We start from the raw sequence: 21,150 nt of genomic DNA, 5'->3' as shown, positions 1-21,150 counted from the left end.
TCCCTGGTGTTAAAAGAGGAGGAGTGCAGTCGTGTCAATGACTGACTCTCAGATTTATTTAATCAACTTTGTGCTCTGCATTTATAGCTCTGTGACAACCTAAAATTACATTTAACTTAATTGGATCCCATGACGTGCACATAAGACAAAGAAACAAAACAGCAACAGTGTAATGATTATTTTATTGTTAATTAATATGATAATTATTTTGTTAATTTATCATGTCACATATGAAATGTCATAGAATAGATAAGTAATGTGGAAAAATGTCCAGCAGATATTCAAAGGAATCCAAGGTGACCTTTTAAAAATGCTTAACTGAGCATCAATTGAAATCCTGGAGATTTTTGATATTTTAAAATAATACAGACACAGACAAGCGATAAATCTTGACACAAAAAGATAGAACCAAGGATACGTGCAAATTGTGCTTGATTAAACCACTGTAATCATTCATTAACAATTAATTGAATGGCTGCTGATTAGTTGTTGATTAATAAAATGTTTCATTAGTTCCACTAATGAACTCAAAGCAAAATGTCAACTTCAACAACGCAATACAGATTTCTCTATTATACTAAAAAAAAGCATAAAATCACATTTTAAGGAATTTCAAAAATGTTATTATATACTTAGGTACAGAAATGTCTTGCCATTTTATTATTATATTGTGTGTGTGTTTTATTTATTAAATACGACAACATCGTTGTCTTGACGTTAATTAATAATTTATATTGTAGGGTCTTAATATGCATATGTACGTTAGTCACTAAAATATGCATGATATTAGTGTATTGTCTCAACGTCATTAAAAAAATCCAACTAAATTAAAAATATTGTAGGGATAGATAGCTAAATTTTTAATGTTAATCTTATTTCTCCATTGGAAAACCCTTTGGCTAAGCGTCTCTTGTGTTAAATGTGCCCTGTAAATCATAATAAGTGATTTGACTTGACTCTTGTGTTTATTGTAACTGAGAGAATTGTGGAAAAAGGGCTTTTTGCAATACAGGGCAGGAAAAGTGAAGTGACACGGGGCGACAAGACGGAAAGCTGTCAGATGTTGTGAATGATCAACGCACCAATACGTGATTGGTCAGTTTGCCAACAGATGTCAGCAATGAACCAATGAGCTGCTACAACGATGAGACATTGTCCAATGAGGTGCCGGCTCCCTCTTCATCGTCTTGCGAGAATGGGCGTTTGAGGGTGGGGTGACTCAGCCGGAAAACATATTTTTTAACACCTTCTAACCTGCGGATCGGAGTTCACTGGTGAGTAAGATTTGATTTGTTAGACATGTTCACTGTGTAATTGCATTTTAAATCTGCAGCATGATTAGAAAATGCAGAAACCGGAGCGTATCGACGTGTTCGCCGCTGTTGGAGCGGTGATGGTACCCGGGTCAGGGCATATGTCGGCTGTCACTGTTCTGACAAAGTGTAGGCAGGAATAAAATTAGCCTACTGTAACTTGGCGGGTAGCTGAACAAGACGTACTACCGCCATTGTAAGTAACCTTTAGCTTGATAAAACACTCTTTCTTCTGCTCTGTCGTTGTTTGCTAGCTTTTAAATCACAGTGTGTCTCATTTCCAACACGTAGCTGAGTTAGCTTCATTCACGAGACCTACAGCAGCTAGCTAAAAACCCCACTAATTAGCCGGAACCTACTGTGCTTTTTTCTCTATCAGAACCAGCAGCTAGACGTATTTCTGATTAGTGGTGTGCACTGGGAGGCAGAACAGAGGAAGAGGGGGTAGCCACGAAGCAGACTGCTCTCTTATATTGGGCGCAAAATTGCCCTTCTCAAATGGCAAATGAAAACTTTCCTTTCCAGCCATGGTGTATGTAAAGCAGTAGCATTACATGTTCCAGATAAGATGTGGCAGATCAGGACTCCCTCCTCTCTGCTCCTGGTCCTCCCTTCCTTTATTTGACTCAGGCTTGAGTATGGCTGGGTGATAAAGATGTAAAAGTGTATTACCATTAGATGTTTCACTTTAGTCAATAATAATAATAAATATTGATTTCCAGGTTTAATTTCCATTTAACCTAACTTTAACATTCAATTTCACCACTTCTGCCTATTTATCAAGGTGCGCAGGTAATAGGATAAGATAAAACTTTAATTGCAAAGAAAATTCTTAACACAAAAATGAAAACCACGCACAAATGAATCCGTTTGCACATGCATATAAGAACAAATGAAATGATCTCACCTTGATAGATATTACATAAAGAAAACAAGTAAACCTGGGAGGTGCACAGAATGTGACCAGGGCAAAGCTGCTGCTCTGCATTGCGGTTAAAGTTCAAAGTGTCTGGCCAGGGATAAGTATTACCAGTGTTGACCTGCACTGGTGTCTGAGCACACTCCAGGATCAAGTCTCTCAGCCCTTGGAGCAGGCCACCAGGCGCCAGGAGTGTGTTGCTTTAGGTGGAGGTGGTGGGGGATACAGGTTTGTGGGTGTTTTCAGGTTGTGAAGCCCGTCTCACAAGGGCAACCACTGATCCCCAGTGGTGCAAATTTATGCAATGAGAAGTCCAGGTGGGTCCACGTTAGCAGAGATCTGCACAGAAGCCTCTGTGAATGAAAGGACAAAGGGGCTTCATTATCGTGGAATAGGAATAAACAAGGGAGGAAGCACACTTGGGGTTTAATCTTGCAACAGAACTTTGCAATTTCGTTCTGCGTTTTCAAGCATCTATTGCACTGAAGTGAAAATATCAAACAAATTTGCCATCACTGTTGATAAAGCATCTATCAATGGTGCATATTGCTGTCATTTTATTGCACAGACCTTGATCTGAGGTTCCTCTGAAAGCACAACCTCGACTTTGACTCATATTTGTCAGGATTAGTTCACACCCCGAAATTCAGACCTCTATCTGAGCATAGTAACTCAGGGTAACAGAAGCATCCTTGTAATTTCTTCAAATCCGAGAGCTTGATTCTGCAGGGTGGAGCTGCTAACACTCACCTTCCCAACCAGCAGAGCAAGAGAAAACTTTGCGATATATAATTGGAGTAAGAGAAAGCACAGCTCTGCCTTTCCTCTGATGGAGTGAACTTATGCACAACAGCTCAAGGGCCATTCATTGTGTGCTAACAAACTGAATAAAAGCATCACCCTCCAGCTGTGCAGTAACAACATGTTACCCCACCCTTACAAAATTGATAGCAGACAGCATTAACAGAAAAACAGCACAGTTCTTTGCTATGTTAGCTGGCTCCCATCCAGTCGCAGAACTTTGCAACCAGTGCCAACATTTATTGACAAGAAGCAATGCAGATTAGCTATGCAGTGATGTCGGCATTCAGAACTGATATACTGTACAGCTGACAAAGGTTTGTGTCTTATTCATGCCACTGGTCATTTGGTTAGTGAGTTTTATTATGACTTAATTTACTGAACGCTAACTGGAGCTGCAATGATTAATCTGTTAGTTAAACAAGAAAAGTATTCAGAGAGCGCAGTACTGCACCAGTGCTGCTCACTCGTATCATTTCCGACTGCTGAAATCTTGAAAAAAATTTGTGGAAGGCGTGACGACACTATAGAATGTGGCCGTTTAATATAGCTGTACCCACAAACAAAATGACCTTGTGCTGAGCACAGGCGTGTGTTATGCATGTATATGTTATGTACGGACACCAAATCGTGTGACCTAAATATGTAGCGGGAATTGATGGGACTCGGAAACACCACAATTTAATCAATTGTTCCTTGTATCATTTCCGATGAGTAAGTCCGCAGCGGTGGATTTGTAGTAGGATCACAAACATGTCATCATCAACAGGCAGCTGATGTAGGGTTCACTTGTTGTCATAGTTACAATGATGCCATGGCGTTCTCTCACAATGATACAGAAATCTTTAACAAATCTGTGGATCCAGACAAGAAGGCACATCACTGCCAAAATCTAATCACTCAGTCCTTGTGTCATTTCTGACCTTCCCTGAACATTTCATCCAAATCTGTTGGCGGAGTAATGAATTGTCAGTGCTTTGATAATCAGTTCGTCTTTTCAAGTATAAAGCATAAAAGGTCTGAATTCAGCTCCTCAAACTTGAATCTTTTCTGTTTTTTTCATAATCGACTAACGGAGAAAATAATCTACAGATTAACTGACATTTAAAACAATAGTCACCATTAGCCTTGATGCTCAGGTTGTGCCATGCAGCAGAGAATGCTAAAATACAATGCTGTGCATGTTGCAAAATTACATCATTCCACATTAAAGGATATCTATCTTCAGAGAGTGGATGATAACTGAAGTTATGCATGGGAGGATATTTCTCTAGAGTACGCCATAGTTACTGTCAGTAAATCTTCTCCTACCCCATTCGAAAATGTTCCATCGCACCAGAACTCAAAGCACAGAATCCTCAGGGTTCATGCACTGAGGCTGCTTTTTCCAACTCCTATTTTGCATTTTGTAATTGATAATGGGAAGAGAGGACGAGGCAGACAGAGAATGATGATGATAGAGGGACTGACATCATGGCTACACATGGAATGGGAAACAGTCACAATTCAGAAAGCAGAAGATCGGATTAGATGGAGGGAAATGATCGTCTACGCTGAACGACATGACGATTGATTTTGCCTGATGTGTATCTGTTCATTTTAGAGGTACCATATTGTAAGCCAAAAGTTCTGCTGTGCTAAGACAGACGTTGGTACGACATTAAAAATTACACAAAAAGTAGTAAAACCCGAGTCAACTTGCATTGCCTTGGCCAGTTTAATGGTATATGCATTTCACAGTTATGAAATCCTTCCTCTGTTTTTTAAAAGACATTATGCAATGTTTTGCAGCTCTCCAGCCATCAGATTAATGGATCTATTGCTTTTAGAAACAACAAGCTCCCAACAATGCAGTGCTGTTTGGTCTTAAATTAACACACTGACCGTCATCAGCACTCTTCCCAGCTGTCTGCCTCCGATCTAAACAATTCCGTTTCAAAATGTTGTTGAGAAGACACAAACATTTAGTGCTCTGGTTTCAATACAACTGACAAAATGTCCTTTTTTTTTTTTTTCATTTTTGAATACAAGACTTGTCTTTTTGTCAAGTGCACCAAGGAGGACAGTCCTTCTACGGTTAAAAGTAAGCAGCAATAGGCTAAGAGGACATCAGTCATTCCTGCATTTATATGTAGTTACTTCATTCTTAGGCTTCACAGTCTGATCATCCATTTTACTAAAGGCCATGCATGCTGTACCTCTGTGGTGACACTTCAGGCCCTTCAGATTGGGAAGTGGTCGGTTCAGTCCAATGACAGCCTGATGATAACGTTGGCCCCCACCCAGCGTGACACAGTATGGGGGATACGGTCACTGCTGAAATGAACCAGCACAAAAAAATCCCAATTTCCTGCTGCTCTGAAGTTTGACAATGTCCTAATTTTGCTTTGTGCTCCCAGATACAATGCAGACCTCTGTGCTTATGTTGTGACCAATACACTACGGCTGTCGCTTTTCAGTCTGAAAGGGCCTTAAGCTTTGCTTTAGTGGAAACGTAGCACTGCATGCTTGTGGTTCTTAGTGGAGACATTTCTAGTGCCCACAGCCTGTCATGTAATGAGATTAGTTCTTGGTTTTGCCTTGTGTTTGGCTCTGCAGGAATTTGTGTAAAGAGTACTTTTGATCCTGGGGAGGAAGATGGAATACCCCAAAATATATGTCCCCTCAGAATAACCAAGCCTCCTAACCTGGAGGTGGATATTATGTATCTCATGCACTGCCTTGATTAATTACTGTTATCTTAAATGATTGAAGAAAAACTTCAAAGAGTAGCTTTAATGCACATTCCAGTATGAGGGTGAATGGTCTCACTCTCGGTCAAAGGTGCAATCCACAGCACATACATCCACTTTGCTGACACATGACTTGTAAATCTCCAGTGTTTGATAAAGTTGAGTAAATACCGATGATGTTAAGTGTGGCCATTTTTTACAGTAAGACACTAGAATTTTGACGCAAACATTTATTGTAAGTCCTTTATTATTCAACAGAGGCTGACTTCATGAAGCTGTGGACATTTTTTATGGAGACTGAAAATCCTTCTGAACAACCATAATAGGCAAAGAAAGAAAAGCAGTCACTGAAAATTGCATTAACTTGTACTTGAAAACAAAAGTCAAATTGTAGTCAGTTACATTAGGTAAAATTTCACCTAATTTGTCGTATTTATTTTTAGTTTTAGGTTGACTTCATCATTTGTCTTTCTCAGAGATTAGTTGTATAAGATCTGTGTGTAGACTTTACTTTCATGACTTGTAGGCCAAGAAGTAACCCCAGCTATGGCCTGATGGGGGCACTAGAGTTCCAGTTGGAGTTCTCAATGAGCACACAGACCTCTAACCAAGAGTTGAGTTACTGTCGACATCTTCTAGCTGATTTTCAAAGCGGCAATAGACGGTTCCAATTATTATCGCTCTTTTTTTTTAAAGAACAAAAATTGCTGGCATTGCAACTGGGTGTTGAAGTTTGGACCTGAGTATCAAACTTGATTTGATAAGCCCTGCTTAAACTGTCCTGAAGATGCTTTCTCTCCAGCCTGATAGGACTTTGATTGTTCAGCTGAAAGGTGAAAAGGGATCTACAACAGATAATTTTGCCTTGTGACGCAGCTGGTGTGAACAAAGCTACTTGTTTGATCCACAATCAACTCAGAAACAATCATGCTGACTTGTGAAAAGGTGCAAATGTTACAGGCTAAAATGTGAGTTGATCTGTGTACTGACCGTGGTGCTAGATTGTTTGTTGTAGTGATTCCAGGTCTGTACCTGCATTTGGAGGCATCAAGGAATCAAGGCAGTGAAATAGAATAGTAGAAAAGTTGTGCCTTTTTCCCAAAGTCACATTCGTGTGTTAGAGGCCATTTGAATGGCTGGACCTACTTCTTGCATAAAATTCCTGCATTAATCATCATAGCTGTCTGTATTAGCAGGTAGTGTAATCCATTGCTGTTAGAGAGCTGCGACATCAAACCAGTTTTCCATCATGCCTGTTAAATTCTTGGACATGCTGTTTCTTGATTACTTACCATGTACATACAGGGTTGGACTGGCAGAGATATTATCACCTGGGTTATTTGGATGCATCTTTAATCTTTATATTTGAGAGGTTTTAAAGTAATTTCAGCCCAGATTAGATGTGTAGAGTCATGTGCCTCACAAGTCTGTTTTAAATTCTAATGCTCGCCTTTGATAAAAGACTTAATATGTGTCATTCACAGTGGTTGCTCAGCAATGACAAAAGCAGCGTAAAAACAGCAGATGTGGCAACACAAACGGACGATAGCTTAGCAACCACAGAATTTGGAACGCAACACCATGTGCAGTGATTTAGAATCTTTACATGTTGTCAGACAGCATATTATCACACCCCTAACATATACATTTTAGTTGCTATATATCTGAACAATTAGGTGATTAATACATTTTTTTAGTCAACAGAAAATTTATTGGCAAACATTTAGATAATCATTCATCCATTTTTAAAAAAAGCTAAATAGCCTAAAAGCTATCTGGTTCATTTTCTCATGTGAATATCATAGCTGCAACTAAACAATTATGGCAATTGATCAGCCGATTATTTTCTCAATAAATCAATTACTTGCTTGATTGAGAAAATATACAAAAATGGTGAAACATGCCAATCAGTGTTTCCTGTAGACCAAGGTGACACATGTCTGTTTTAGCCACAATATTACATTCAATTTATTGTCATAGAAGAGGTACGAAAACAGCAAATATTGTAATTTAATGAGCTGGAATAATAGAATTTAGTTACTTTAATTACTTCACAGTTAGTTAATTGATTACTTGTTGTGGCTTTAGTGCGTTTGTGTTGCTTAAAGTTGTCAGTTTGGGCCATTTTTTCAAACGAATTGCTGACATTTTGGGATTGAAAAAGAAATGGCAGATCAGTTGAAAATAATTTACTGGTTATTTTCTGGGTTAACTGATTAACAGCTCGGTGTATAAAATGTCAACAAATAGTGACAATTTCCAATCAAAAGTTTGCAATTAAAAAATCTACATTTCTTTGACTAACATCCAAAACCCAGTCACACAGTGATTATTACAATTAAAAAGCTTGAAACTGTGAATTGGTGTTTACGATGAATGGAATTATTTTTATGATGGCATTTGCCGTCATTGATTTACACACGTGGACAAAATTGTTGGTACCCCTCAGTTAAAGAAGGAAAAACCCACAATTCTCACTGAAATCACTTGAAACTCACAAAAGTAACAATAAATAAAAATTTATTGAAAATTAAATAATCAAAAACAGCCATTACTTTTGAATTGTTTATTAACATAATTATTTAAAAAAACAAACTAATGAAACAGGCCTGGACAAAAATGATGGTACCTCTATAAAAGATTGAAAACTATTTGACCAGAGTGACATGATTAACTCAGGTGTGTCATTTAATTGACATCACAGGTGTTAATAATCAGTCAGTCTGCCTATTTAAAGGGAGACAAGTAGTCACCCTGCTGTTTGGTGAAAAGGTGTGTACCACACTGAACATGGACAACAGAAAGCGAAGGAGAGAATTGTCCCAGGACATCCGAAAAAAAATTATAGACAAACATCTTAAAGGTAAAGGCTATAAGACCATCTCTAAACAGCTTGAAGTTCCTGTGACAACAGTGGCTCATATTATTCAGAAGTTCAAGACCCACGGGACAGTAGCCAACCTCCCTGGACGTGGCCGCAAGAGGAAAATTGATGACAAATTGAAGAGACGGATCGTTGGAATTGTATCCAAAGAGCCCAGAGCAACCTCCAAAGAAATTAAAGGTGAACTCCAAGGCCAAGGTACATCAGTGTCAGATCGCACCATTCGTCGTTGTTTGAGCCAAAGTGGACTTCATGGGAGACGACCAAGGAGGACACCACTGCTGAAAAAAACTCATAAAAAAGCCAGACTGGAATTTGCAAAAATGCATGTTGACAAGCCACAAAGCTTCTGGGAGAATGTCCTTTGGACAGATGAGACCAAACTGGAGCTTTTTGGTAAGGCACATCAACTCTATGTTCATAGACTCAAAAACCAAGCATACGAAGAAAAGAACACTGTCCCTACGGTGAAACATGGAGGAGGCTCAGTAATGTTTTGGGGCTGCTTTGCTGCATCTGGCACAGGGTGTCTTGAAAGTGTGCAAGGTACGATGAAATCTGAAGACTATCAAGGCATTCTGGAGAGAAATGTGCTGCCTAGTGTCAGAAAGCTTGGTCTCAGTCGCAGGTCATGGGTCTTCCAACAGGACAACGATCCAAAACACACAGCCAAAAACACCCAAGAATGGCTGAGAGAAAAGCGTTGGACTATTCTAAAGTGGCCTTCTATGAGCCCAGATCTGAGTCCCATTGAACATATGTGGAAGGAGCTGAAACATGCCATTTGGAGAAGACACCCATCAAACCTGAGACAACTGGAGCTGTTTGCTCATGAGGAGTGGGCCAAAATACCTGTTGACAGCTGCAGAACGCTCATTGACAAATACAGAAATGGTTTAATTGCAGTGATTGCCTCAAAAGGTTGTGCAACAAAATATTAAGTTATGGGTACCATCATTTTTGTCCAGCCCTATTTCATTAGTTTGTTTTTTTTTAAATAATTATGTTAACAATTCAAAAGTAATGGCTGTTTTTGATTATTTAATTTTCAATAAATTTTTATTTATTGTTACTTTTGTGAGTTTCAAGTGATTTCAGTGAGAATTGTGGGTTTTTCCTTCTTTAACTGAGGGGTACCAACAATTTTGTCCACGTGTGTATATGGTTAGTAATCAAATCAGTATTTTATTGCACACCATGTGTGGTCATGATCATCAACTACCTTTTAATCTGCCATCTGCTTCTTTTTTTATTATTAGCCACATCTCTTATAATGCCAAGCAGCTATGTGATGATCTGAAGGTGAAACAGGGTGGGCTGCATTTTCCTTCTGATCTAATCCACACTTTTCACATGATTGGTTACTGTGTGATTCGATGAATGGCCTCGCTGTCACAAAGTTGATCTGCATGTGAAATACAAAAATAAAAATAAAAAGCGTCACGTATTGATGTGTGATGGGTGATGATGCTTTATTAGCACACTAGTGATCATTGTGATTTGGTGCTACTGAAATAGCCCACCATAAGGAACAGGCAGCCAGCCCCATCAGTCACGTGGTACGGGGTGCAGCAACGTCATTAGGACAGAGATTTGTGAGGAATAAGCAGACAGAAGGAAAGAGCCCCGGAGGTGCGGCACTTTCTTAGCATTTGCATCGTTCCTCTTGTCTTTTTTCCCGGCCAGACAGAGAACAGAGTATCTGTTCAACATTATAGAGACCCAAATGCCCGGTCCCACCCAAGCCCTTTCCCCAAATGGAGAGAATAACAACGACATCGTCCCGGACAACGGAACCAACATCATTCCTTACAGGAAAAATACAGTGCGGGGAGAGCGCGCCTACAGGTAAACCAGTGTAATTCCGCATTTGATTTGATGTACGACAAAAAAAATAACATAAACTCACAGAAAAAGACACACATTGCTGCAGACACAAACCTGCATTCTGGCCTCCTCGACGTCTATCCGTTTTTGCTTTGCACCCATCCGCTATGTTGTGCCCTGTTGTCTCAGTCTCCTGTCATGTTAGCTCCGTGACTATGGCGTAAATCGCTGCTAAGTTAGCTTAAACCTTCTCCTGCTGCTTCGTAGCAAATCACCGAGTGCTGCCACCGGGATAGTGTCGCCAAGCGTTTCGGTGCGCAGTGGCACCGGATCGTTCAGGAGGAGTGGGTCACAGCCGCCCCTGCTGCTGCTGCTACAGTATTCCTATCATGACATGACACTCCGCAGCTACTCCATTATTCCCCCACTCCCCCACCTCCATGTCACTGTGATTGTGTGTTTGGGTGACGTTTTCATGTGTGAACCCCTCCACACGTCCTGCTGCACAAGCCCGATTCCCCTCGTCTGGTTTCGGGCATCAGCCCAGCCCTGGAGTCGGCCGGCTATCCCTGCCAGGCTAACAAAGCATGCTAGCAGCAGCTCATACATCCGCTTTGTTGACATGAGATGGGCTGGCCCAGTTTCCTTCCTTCCTTCCCAGAGAACCAGTCAAGCGAGGCCGGGCTCCTGCAGAGCTGTGATAGCCCAACTTTGAGGGTTATTATTATGCTGCCTTATCCTGGTCTCTGCTGGTGGATGATGATGATGATTTAGCATGATTTAATACCATATTAGTCGCTGCTATAAAGCGATCAGAGGGGTGTTTTAATGCAGCTGTCCTGCTGTTATCCATCACTGAGGTTAGCTGTGGAGGCTACGCTGCAGTCTTTTTGCAAGAGGAATTTTGGAAAATTGCACCCTTTGTGAATGTGTTTCATGCATGTTGCCGATCAAATCTTACATGTTAATATAGTCAAGTGAAGTTACTGTTATTTATATAGACAGCCATTGCAACGATAGGCTTAAAATAAGGCTCATGTTATGAATTAACATAAAAAGTAGAGTGGTAGCTATGAAGTGACTTTACATGATTAATTAAAAAATAGGAATATAGCTTATCAAAAGATTATATAGCTTTACCTGACTGTAGTAATTATCAGGGCTGAGACCCTACAGTATTGTTAATTATGGAGGGTAACCTAGCTAATTTAAAGGCCAGGACTCTGCAGTAATAATAATTATGGCGACCAAATTAAAAAGTAAGATCATGACCCCATGACATGTGCATGACAACCCAACAACATCCAAGAATGCCACATGAGCAAACCTTGTTTTTATTTTACTGTCTAATATTAGAGCCCATACCATGTAAAGAATTGTTGATGGGGCTTTAAAGGACTGATTTCCATGAATACACTGCTTTCCCACGCACATGTTGGCAGGCGTACCGCAAGTAAGGTGTTGTGTTTGTGGAAATGAAAAGTAGTTCACTTCTCTTGGAATGACTAATGAGATTGCAAGTTTGACATATGCACACTAGTATATGATACTAAGAGTTAACAAGTGAAGCTGCAAGCATTGATTTGGTGTTTTGTGGACATTTTATGTGACTGCCTAATCTGTAGCTTAAGGATCAAAGTTTCTTGATATATTTGTGGCACACTGTATGTGTGTTGGTACGTAAGCCTGGATCCAGGGCACCAAAAGCCACAGTTTTGCAACCAAATGAAACTGAAACATTTTTTTTCGAATGATGCTTTGCAACTACCTCGATTCACTGTGTGACTGTGTGGGGAAAAGTGTAGTCCCAGGCTACATTTTCAGAAACCTTCTGGCCGTGCTGCAACCACAATATTAAAAAGTACAAAAGTCACAAAGGCAGTAATGGTTAGACTATCCACTAACAAAACTGATCATTAGATATGACAATTTCCCAAAGGAAGTAGTGCAGGTGCATTCATTACATCTGTGTATGCTTTCAGTCTGGGGCTGAATTTGACCCCACAAATTGGAAAATTTTCACCTTCATGGACTACATGGTTATTACTTTAGTGCATTAGTTTACAATTATGTGTCATTGCTGGAGTGTGTTTTAATATTACCTGATTTGCAATAAAGATAATGTTGCTGCTGTAATTTGTCCTAGATCGGCATACATTGCTCCAGCCTACAAGGCCAAATTTATATTAATAGAATGAAAATGTGCCTTGATTACTTTGCATTACAATTTGCTGGACAGTCTATAAGAGGGAGGACTCAGCACTCTACAGAGGATGAGGCATAATGTGTCTATACTGGTGGCATGTCAGAGTGACCAGTACTGGCCACGTGCAGCAGCAAGAGGTCGAGTGTTGTTAGGAGCTCTGAAGACATTTCTGCCTCTGGGCTCTTTGTAGGTCAGTCTGGGCATCTGCATAAATCTCATCGTGATAACAGTCCTCCTGTGTTGCTTTCAAACTGAGCATTTTATTTAAGCAACTTACTACATTTAACATGATTTCATTTGGGAATTGTTTGGTGTTAAGATCAATACCGTAAAGGAATTAAAGTGCTGAAGTTGTGTTGCCTGCCTTATAAATAGGCCCTTTAAGTGGGTATAGTGTGTATGTTTTGTGCTTTTTCAACTCCCTTGTGTCTTTTGTGTGCTAAGAATGGCTGCTGTCTTTTCGAAGGGTTAATTTATGAGTTTTGTGGTAAAGAAACTAACTTTAAACATGAGGACTCCGTGTTGTCACTGCATTGCTTTTGTTCTGAGCATAATTATTTTCTTCTTTTGCAGTTGGGGGATGGCGGTCAACGTATATTCTACCTCAATAACCCAGGAGACTATGAGCAGGCATGACATTACTGCCTGGGTTAACGATATTCTCTGCCTAAACTATACGAAAGTGGAGCAGCTCTCCTCAGGTGAGAACAAAGTGACCCTTCAAAAACTGCATTCACTCCCTCTCTGCCTTTCTTCCTTCCTGTTCTCCTGCATTTGCCCCAACGTGGCTGTCTGGGATGAGAAGCATGTTTTAGAGATGACATCTTTACCTGTAAACCATGTTAGGGGTTCAAGTCATTTTCTGTTTAAGCTGGCAGTTAAAACAACCTGTGGAAACACGCTCACCTCTCCCTGGCAGAGAGTTGTCTATAAATAAACTTGTAGCCTGCCGCGTTCTCCTGCTGCGACCAAGTAATCCAATTTCAATCACTCTCTGCCCACACAAACACACATGCACACTCTTCTCATGCTGTAGGCTGCTTGTTTTATCTAGATTACTTCTCAGATGCTGCCTAGTTGGATTTACGTGAGATTTATCTTAGGTTGAGCTGGTGCCCTCGTTTCGGATGGATCAAGATCTAACTAGGCGTCAGTTAATATTAGCCATGTTACCAGGAATGTTCATTAATATGTTTTTCTTTTTATGGAAACAAGGTCAGGAGGTCTGGACATGGAAAAGGCTCTGAGGCTTTTTGTTATTTCAGGGGATTTGTGCTATGCTGAGGCAGACATGATAAACCCTATCTGGACTCAGTTTTTTGTATTTTTTGTCTTTTACTTTTCCTGCAGATATTTATGCACTCGGCTAACTTTTTTAAAAATGTCCTTCTTTAGGAGCTGCCTATTGTCAGTTCATGGATCTCCTCTTCCCTGGCTGCATCAGTCTTAAGAAGGTCAAGTTTCAAGCTAAATTGGAGCACGAATACATTCACAATTTCAAATTGTTGCAGGCGTCCTTCAAACGAATGAATGTGGACAAGGTGAGTTTCCTAAACGCTGCTTTTATCTGAAAACCTGCCCGCTTCTTGCTTATGTTTCTCCTTTTGCTTTGCTCCTTTTTCCAGATTATTCCTGTGGAGAAATTGGTGAAAGGCAGATTTCAGGACAATCTCGATTTTATCCAGTGGTTTAAGAAATTCTTTGATGCCAATTACGATGGTAAAGAGTACGATCCAGTTGCAGCCAGACAGGGTCAGGATGCCATCCCTCCACCTGACCCTGGTGAGCAAATCTTCAACCTGCCAAAGAAGTCTCACCATGCAGCCAGCTCCCCTACTGCAGGTACGCTTCTGCTATTCATGAAAGAAAGTCACGATGTCACATAGTGCATGTTGAATTTGGTGATTTTTATTTTTATTTTTATTGGCTTTTGACATATTTTCAAGAGCCTGTAAATGCTTTTTGGGCTTTTCTCATTTCCTTTCATGTGCTATGTGGCTTTATTGTGCATGTGAAAGCTCTGCAAACACCTCTCCAAAGGGAGTTGTATTCTTCCACAGAAAACACTGCAGCTTCCCTTCCTGAAATGCCTCATTTGAAGTTTAAGCTTCTCTTCTTGTACTTATTTACGTCACCGTGCAGCACATTTGAACAACACCTGCCTCACGGCTAGTTTGACATCAAATAAGGAATGAGCAGCTGTGTCACAGTTTGCCATTATTTCCTCACCAGAGCCACTTGTGCCGGAGCTACATACCTGTACGCAATAATGTGGGCTACGTTCTAAATCAAATACCTTTTCTTTTTACTTCGAGTACAGCTGCCCTCACAGATGTACTGTCTCACTCAGTATGCATACGACTAGGATGTACTGTTTTGTCATAATATTGCACTCCAAGTGTGTCAGTCTGTCCTGCAAAATGAGCTATCATCTCTGTGTGTTCACTGTGGTTAAAGCTGCTTGTTCTTACGCGAGACTCCATGACATAAGTGACATGGGTGACGTAGTTGCGCAGAGGATTATGGGTCAGAAAACTGCGTTGGCTTAAATACTGCGAAATTGGACGTGATGTAATAGGATCTTGGCATACCGCATTTGAAATACTTTGTACTGGGACATATTAAATCTTTTTTCTGGAATGCTCAGTAGTATAGTAGTTTGGATATTGGAACGTACCTGTGTTGTTATGGCAATTAACCACCGTTAACTTTCTTTCATTGGGCCAGCTCACCCATTCAGAGCAGACTGAGGTTTTTGGGAGGGGGTCATTAACCCTTAGAGGCACGAGTGATTGGACCCTACACTCGTCTATAAGTGGGTAAAAAAGTGACCCGTATGAGAATCAATGTGTTTTTATGCCATTTTCAGCATGTTGGTTGAGAATAGTCATTTATATTATTGTTTTTCTTCTATTTTTGTCCACACGAGAATGATTTCATGTTTGAAATATATTTATTTTTCACTTTTAACAGATTTTGAGCATTTTGATCATTGAAAAAGAAGAATATTACACAGAACAGCAATGGAAGAAAGTCAACCTCCATTTTGTCGACATTTTTCCACTTTTTCCCCTCCAGCTGTTGCTACCCTCCACATTTCAATGTTTTGAGATAGATGCCACTTCTGTGGGAAATGCATGGGGGTCATTTTTGACCCAGTCATGGAAGCTTGGGGTAGTAATACAAATGTTATAATTTCTTAAAAAGTATAAAAGGTAACTTGAAAAATGAAATGAAATGATATCAAAAGCATGTTTTTTGTGGAGTACTTGGAATATGAAATGACAACTTTTCATTACAAAGATATTGCAAGAAAACAACCTCACTGGGTCATTTTTGACCCACTTATACATCTAAAGGTTAAAGATTCAAAATCTAAAACGGAGCGTTTCAGACAGAGGGTGAGATAAGGTGCTGCTACGATGCAGAGTCTGAGAAAAATATTATTTTGGGTTTTTTTTTAACCTTAAAGCCAGTAAACCTATTGTAGTACACCCCAAAAACGTAATATTAAACCTGTAGATGTGCGTAGTATGGGCTCCTTTCACTAATGTACACGGCTCTGTGGTTAGATTGTTAACATTTAAAGTCATATCATCAACTCCTGTGATTATTAACTGTATGTTTCATTAAATTTTCAAGATTATATTGAACCTTTTTATCTGCTGTAGGAGCATCCAGGTCAACTTCTGTCACTCCCAAGTCTTCAACACCAACATCCAGACCCTCATCGGCCAAAAAGACTCCTGCAACTGCAGCAACCCCTGCTAAGGGAGAAAAAGAACTGGAAGCACAGGTCACACATCTTACTGAGCAGGTATGAAAAGCTTGATTGTAACTTAGAAAGAAGTCTCAGCTATTCATTTTAGTCTTTATAATATTTTTCTCCACATGGCTCACATGTTTCCTCCAAGCACTGTTTGTGGTCACTGTTTTACTGCAGTAAAGGCCTCTGTGACTTCGTAGACACATCGTCTCCTTATTTAAGAATTGAGCTCATGCAGCTGGTTTTCAATGCTCAGGAAATGTAGCTATATGTAAACTCATATACCGCCAGCTTTTCACACCAAATACAGAGATGGTTGGTCTCAAAAGTAGCATAAAACTTGTCTTTTCTGGCAGGTATGATGTGTTGCCTGATCTTCATCTAAATAATCCAGTTATCTTTTTTAAAGAATTAGATTAGACAACCTTTCTGAAGTGCTTCCAACTTTGAAAGCACATCAGAAGCTTTTAGCTAATTTTTTAAATGTCGTTGTGACTTTTCCACTCTTGAATATATCTATCTGCTCCGCGATAAGGGTGCACTGGCAACGTCTTTGCTCCATGATATTTTCTTGTTAATGGATTTTAAAAAAATAGGCCAAATCAGAGTCATGTCCTCAATCCAGTTCTGATTTTGTGACTCCTTTGTTTGAGCAGATTTGCAAGGAAATTTGAGCCCATAGCTTCTTGTCAAGCTCATACAGAACTATCCACATTGTCTTGATGGGGGCAAATAATGTTCTTATTTATTGTGCATTCTATATTTATTACAATTCTTTTGCTTGTAGAGATTTGCTTTTACTTTGACAATGTATTGTTGAAGTAAAGTGTTTCAGTGAAACATCCTCTTTGATTTCAATTTGGTTGAAAACAAAAAAGACATTCAAAAAGTGCGACAGCAGGCAGATACGTATTAGAAGCACTCTGCACGCCTGGGTAGATTTATTAATATGTGCACATAGTCCAGTTAAATTAGAAGCCATTTGAATATCACATAGTTGTTCGATTCTGAGATCCAACACATTTCTGCAAATGCGGCCAGTCGTGCTGGCTGCATTAATTTGGTCGAGTACTCTTAAAATCCAAGCCAAGGACAGACTAAGATGAAGCAGGCTGGAGCTTGCTTATGTAGTGTGACCACAAAGCAGAAAAAAAATGTCTGCCAGCAATTGAATTTATGATTACAACAATTGTGAAACAGGAAATGGCAAATAAAGGGCAGTTTTAAAAAAATGGGTTCAATTGATTGGTAGAATGTAGTTATGATGATACCGGAACAGTTGAGCCGCATCTGATTTGTGCGCTTCAGTTTATATCAGTGAAGCCGTTTGTCTAAAGTCTGTTGCTTTGCTATTTCTTTCTATCAGTTGTCCAGCTGATCTTGTGACTTCCAACATTCACTTAGTGGCTGCAGTCAAAGTTGAAATAGTTTTGTATATTTGACACTGAAGCTTTCAGTCCTCTGAACATTTTGTTGCAGGTGAACACATTAAAGTTGGCACTGGAAGGTGTGGAGAAGGAGAGGGACTACTACTTCAGCAAGCTGCGAGAGGTGGAGCTGCTGTGCCAGGAACAGGGAGAAGAAAATGCCCTGTTTGTCGATCGACTAATGGAGGTCCTTTATGCCTCAGACGAACAGGTCAGTCGGTGGGATCGATCTCAACAGGATTCAGGACAGATTCTGCTTATTCTAGTTGCAATTTTTCCCAGTAGATACATCATGTGGAAATTATTGTGTGGTTAAAAGAGATAAGAATTCAGTCTTTGTGTGTAATCACATGAGCTTGCCTCAAACTGTCCTCAGAGTCAGTGTCTCTTCTTTGTAGGAGCGAGCAGAGCTGGCTGAGGGTGACGGACAAGAAGAGGACCAGCAAGCCCATGAGGAGGCACCAGATGATCAGCAGGAGGAACAGGATGAATACTGACTGCCATCGTCCCTCAACGCGGTTACACCCCTCTTTTTAATATGTGAGAACTGTTAAAGGATTTTGATTTTTTTCCTCATGGTTTACTTTTGTTCTCTCCAAGACTGAGCACATGAAGCAACCTCCTGAATAGAAGCACCATCACAGTTTTTATTTTTTGTATCCCTCTGCTCACTGTTCGATGTTTTTTGTGACTTTTGGTGAACTGCTGTGGCAGGTTTGTGGTGACGACCTCCACCAGCAGACAAGCTCAGACCATCACAGAAGTTTCCGAGGACTGTGTGGGTGGAAAATCAATTCAAATCTCACAGTAGATGTGATCAAATGCTGAAGTTTAGACAGGTAACCAGTACCTGTCAGTGCAAGTGTTATCCTCCCAGCTTTTGTTCTTTTCGTTTTTATTTTGCATATCAACAATATTAATCACAAGAATGCAATAAGCAAAGCCCTGGAAGGGCTCGTAGTAGCTCTTATTTAATCTCCTTCCATATGTTGCACTGACATTTGACTCTGTATTGGACAATCTGTCCATAGACCCTTACCGTATTTATTATTAAGCCTTAGGAATAGTGCAAGAATCTGCATTGCAGTCAGTGAATTGTGAATAAAATGTAGAAAAATGCCAAGTCATGACTGTTTGACAGCTGTCCTCACAAATTACATAATTTCAGATAATCCGTGTGCTCAACAATGTGTTATTGACACCATACAAGGTGGTTTAGTGGTAGAGGTTAACTTGGTATGCCATAAACATAGGGAAGGAAGGAGCATTATTGTGGACTAGTCTTATTATGAAGCAGCATTTTGTGTTTTAAACCTCAGCTGGAACTCATGGTCTGTTCAGAGTTTTTTCTTTTGTAAACCACAGGTCTTAGGGAGTCAAGTTCACTGAGCAATCTGCCACACTATATTCCAGTAAGTACATCGTATACCCTTTCTTAATATTGCATTTACTAATATTGAACTGGGCAGTGCACCACAATGCTTTAGTCATATATTATTGTGTAAATGAAAAGGAATGTAAACATGTACTGTCAATAATTAATGAATGGTAAATGTTTTTTTTCATGTCCCACTCATTATGCATTCCCCAAAAAACGTGTTGCATGTATGCATTTTATTTGTGAATAACTTGACCTGCTTTTTACATATTTAATAAAAAACAAACATGTTAAGTGAGCTTTTGTATGTTTAACCTGCTATTTGAAAGTTGTGGAGATTCGAATGGATTTACTGTAATAAAATTACATTTTGAGTCCACGGGAGGTTGTCATGTCACTCCAAACCGGCCATCATTGGAGGAACTTCGTGTGCCTCGGCTAAAAGCTGAAATGTGACGGTGCACCAGTGATACAGCAGGAAACACAGTGAATGATTTACATTTAGTTCAGTATTTTATTAGCTGGTAAATAACACCACAGTTTGGAATTGATAATTTTATGCATTAGGTTCTATGAATAGAAAGTACATCAAGCATCATTTAGTTGGCTACATTAATGTACAAGTAGCATTTTACTCATTTTAATTGTGTACCCAATGCAGTTTGTGCCAGTATCCACTACTTTGCATACTATTGGGTACTTGAAAGTGAACCATTAGGTTATACTTGTTTTTTTTTTTTATTTATTTTTCAAACAACTTTTTTTTTAACAGACAGTAGCTAAACAACATACAAATACGTATATAACCGTATTGAGAACAGCAACAGTTGAGAGGATGGGAGCACAGTACTGGAGTCTATAAGATAATATTGTTTTTATAGACCACAAATCAAAAACAAAGCGGGTTATCGCCTCTTGTTGTGAGATACGTGTCCCATTTTTACCAGAGAGCATCGTATTTATCCATTTGGAGTTGTGCGTTCCATACAATGGATGTTTGTGATTCTTGCTGCCCGTTGGTCTATAGTAGGAGGTTCACCACAGAGCCATTGCCTTGTTAAGGGCTTTTTACTCGCTGCTATAAAGATTTTTTATGAGATATCGTGACCTTTAGGTAAGCCTAGGTTCATATCCCCCAAATAAAATGACATGCAAGTGAATTCAGTATTGTAACACAGGACTTCTCTGATGGCGCCATGAACACTGTCCCAGAAGGGTTGAAGAATAGAGCATCTCTAGAAAATGCGTGTGTGGTCTGCTTCGCAATAGCTACATTCTCTCCAGCATTTAGGTTGTGTCCCAGTGTGTTTGGACTTTTGTTTTAGAGTTATAAAATATCTAATACAGTTTTTTCCGTGAGAAATCCCTCCATGTATGTGAGACAGTAGTTGTGATTTGTTATACTTTGATCATACTTTGTTTTATACGTCAACCTGTCATTGGAAAAGTTAAATGACTACCTCTGAAATGTAGTGCTGTAGACTAAATGGCAGATATGAGGAACATGAGTATTTTTATTTTATGTGCTACTTTTAGAAAACACTAACACTGCCAATAATAATGTTATATGTATCTTGATGTAACACTCCTAAATGAACGAATATGTATAGCGAGTGCTGTGACAAATACTTTCACAAAAACATACGCATATGTTCAACTGTTTTATAATCAAATGGAGAGTACAGATTACTATTATGTATACCAGATACACAGGGGACTCATGCATAGAGTGCATAATGTACACCACCATTCAAAAGTAGCATTAGAACACAGGAGTGATGGTTGCTGGAAATGTTCCTCTGTACCTCTATGTAGATATTCCATTGAAAATCAGCCGTTTCCAGCTATAATAGTCATTTACCACATTAACAATGTCTAGACTGCATTTATGATTTAT

General features: G+C 39.6%; 1 protein-coding gene and 1 long non-coding RNA gene across 5 annotated transcripts; one reads left to right on the top strand and one right to left on the bottom strand.

The window, feature by feature from the left end:
* Positions 1–163: 163 nt before the first annotated feature.
* LOC127535315 (uncharacterized) lies at positions 164–11,077 on the bottom strand. Its single transcript, XR_007944156.1, has 2 exons — positions 10,591–11,077; positions 164–2,585 (listed from the first exon to the last, which is right to left on the bottom strand). It is a non-coding gene; the product is annotated as an uncharacterized LOC127535315 (long non-coding RNA).
* mapre2 (microtubule-associated protein, RP/EB family, member 2) lies at positions 995–19,632 on the top strand. Of its 4 annotated transcripts, XM_051952905.1 has the most exons (9): positions 1,188–1,274; positions 5,065–5,116; positions 10,336–10,497; positions 13,256–13,383; positions 14,078–14,223; positions 14,308–14,524; positions 16,354–16,499; positions 17,928–18,086; positions 18,274–19,632. In XM_051952905.1, the coding sequence occupies exons 3-9, from the start codon at positions 10,376–10,378 to the stop codon at positions 18,370–18,372; spliced, it is 1,017 nt and encodes a 338-aa protein (XP_051808865.1). In that variant the 5' UTR covers positions 1,188–1,274; positions 5,065–5,116; positions 10,336–10,375; the 3' UTR covers positions 18,373–19,632. The 4 variants fall into 4 exon arrangements, with proteins under 4 accessions (XP_022060168.1, XP_051808865.1, XP_022060169.1 ...); XM_022204477.2 differs by lacking the exon at positions 10,336–10,497 and having other exon boundaries at positions 1,191–1,274; XM_022204476.2 differs by lacking the exons at positions 5,065–5,116; positions 10,336–10,497 and having other exon boundaries at positions 995–1,274.
* Positions 19,633–21,150: the final 1,518 nt, after the last annotated feature.

This window comes from Acanthochromis polyacanthus, chromosome 9 (assembly GCF_021347895.1).
Source record: "Acanthochromis polyacanthus isolate Apoly-LR-REF ecotype Palm Island chromosome 9, KAUST_Apoly_ChrSc, whole genome shotgun sequence".
Classification (NCBI taxonomy): Eukaryota; Metazoa; Chordata; class Actinopteri; family Pomacentridae; genus Acanthochromis; species Acanthochromis polyacanthus.
This window is presented reverse-complemented; position numbering and strand designations above follow the sequence as displayed.

Coding starts and splice junctions, on each gene's coding strand:
- mapre2 (XM_051952905.1), top strand. CDS start 10,376: ATGCCCGGTCCCACCCAAGCCCTTTCCCCAAATGGAGAGAATAACAAC. Junction 13,384..14,077: donor AGTGGAGCAGCTCTCCTCAG/GTGAGAACAAAG, acceptor GTCCTTCTTTAG/GAGCTGCCTATTGTCAGTTC. Junction 16,500..17,927: donor TCACACATCTTACTGAGCAG/GTATGAAAAGCT, acceptor ATTTTGTTGCAG/GTGAACACATTAAAGTTGGC.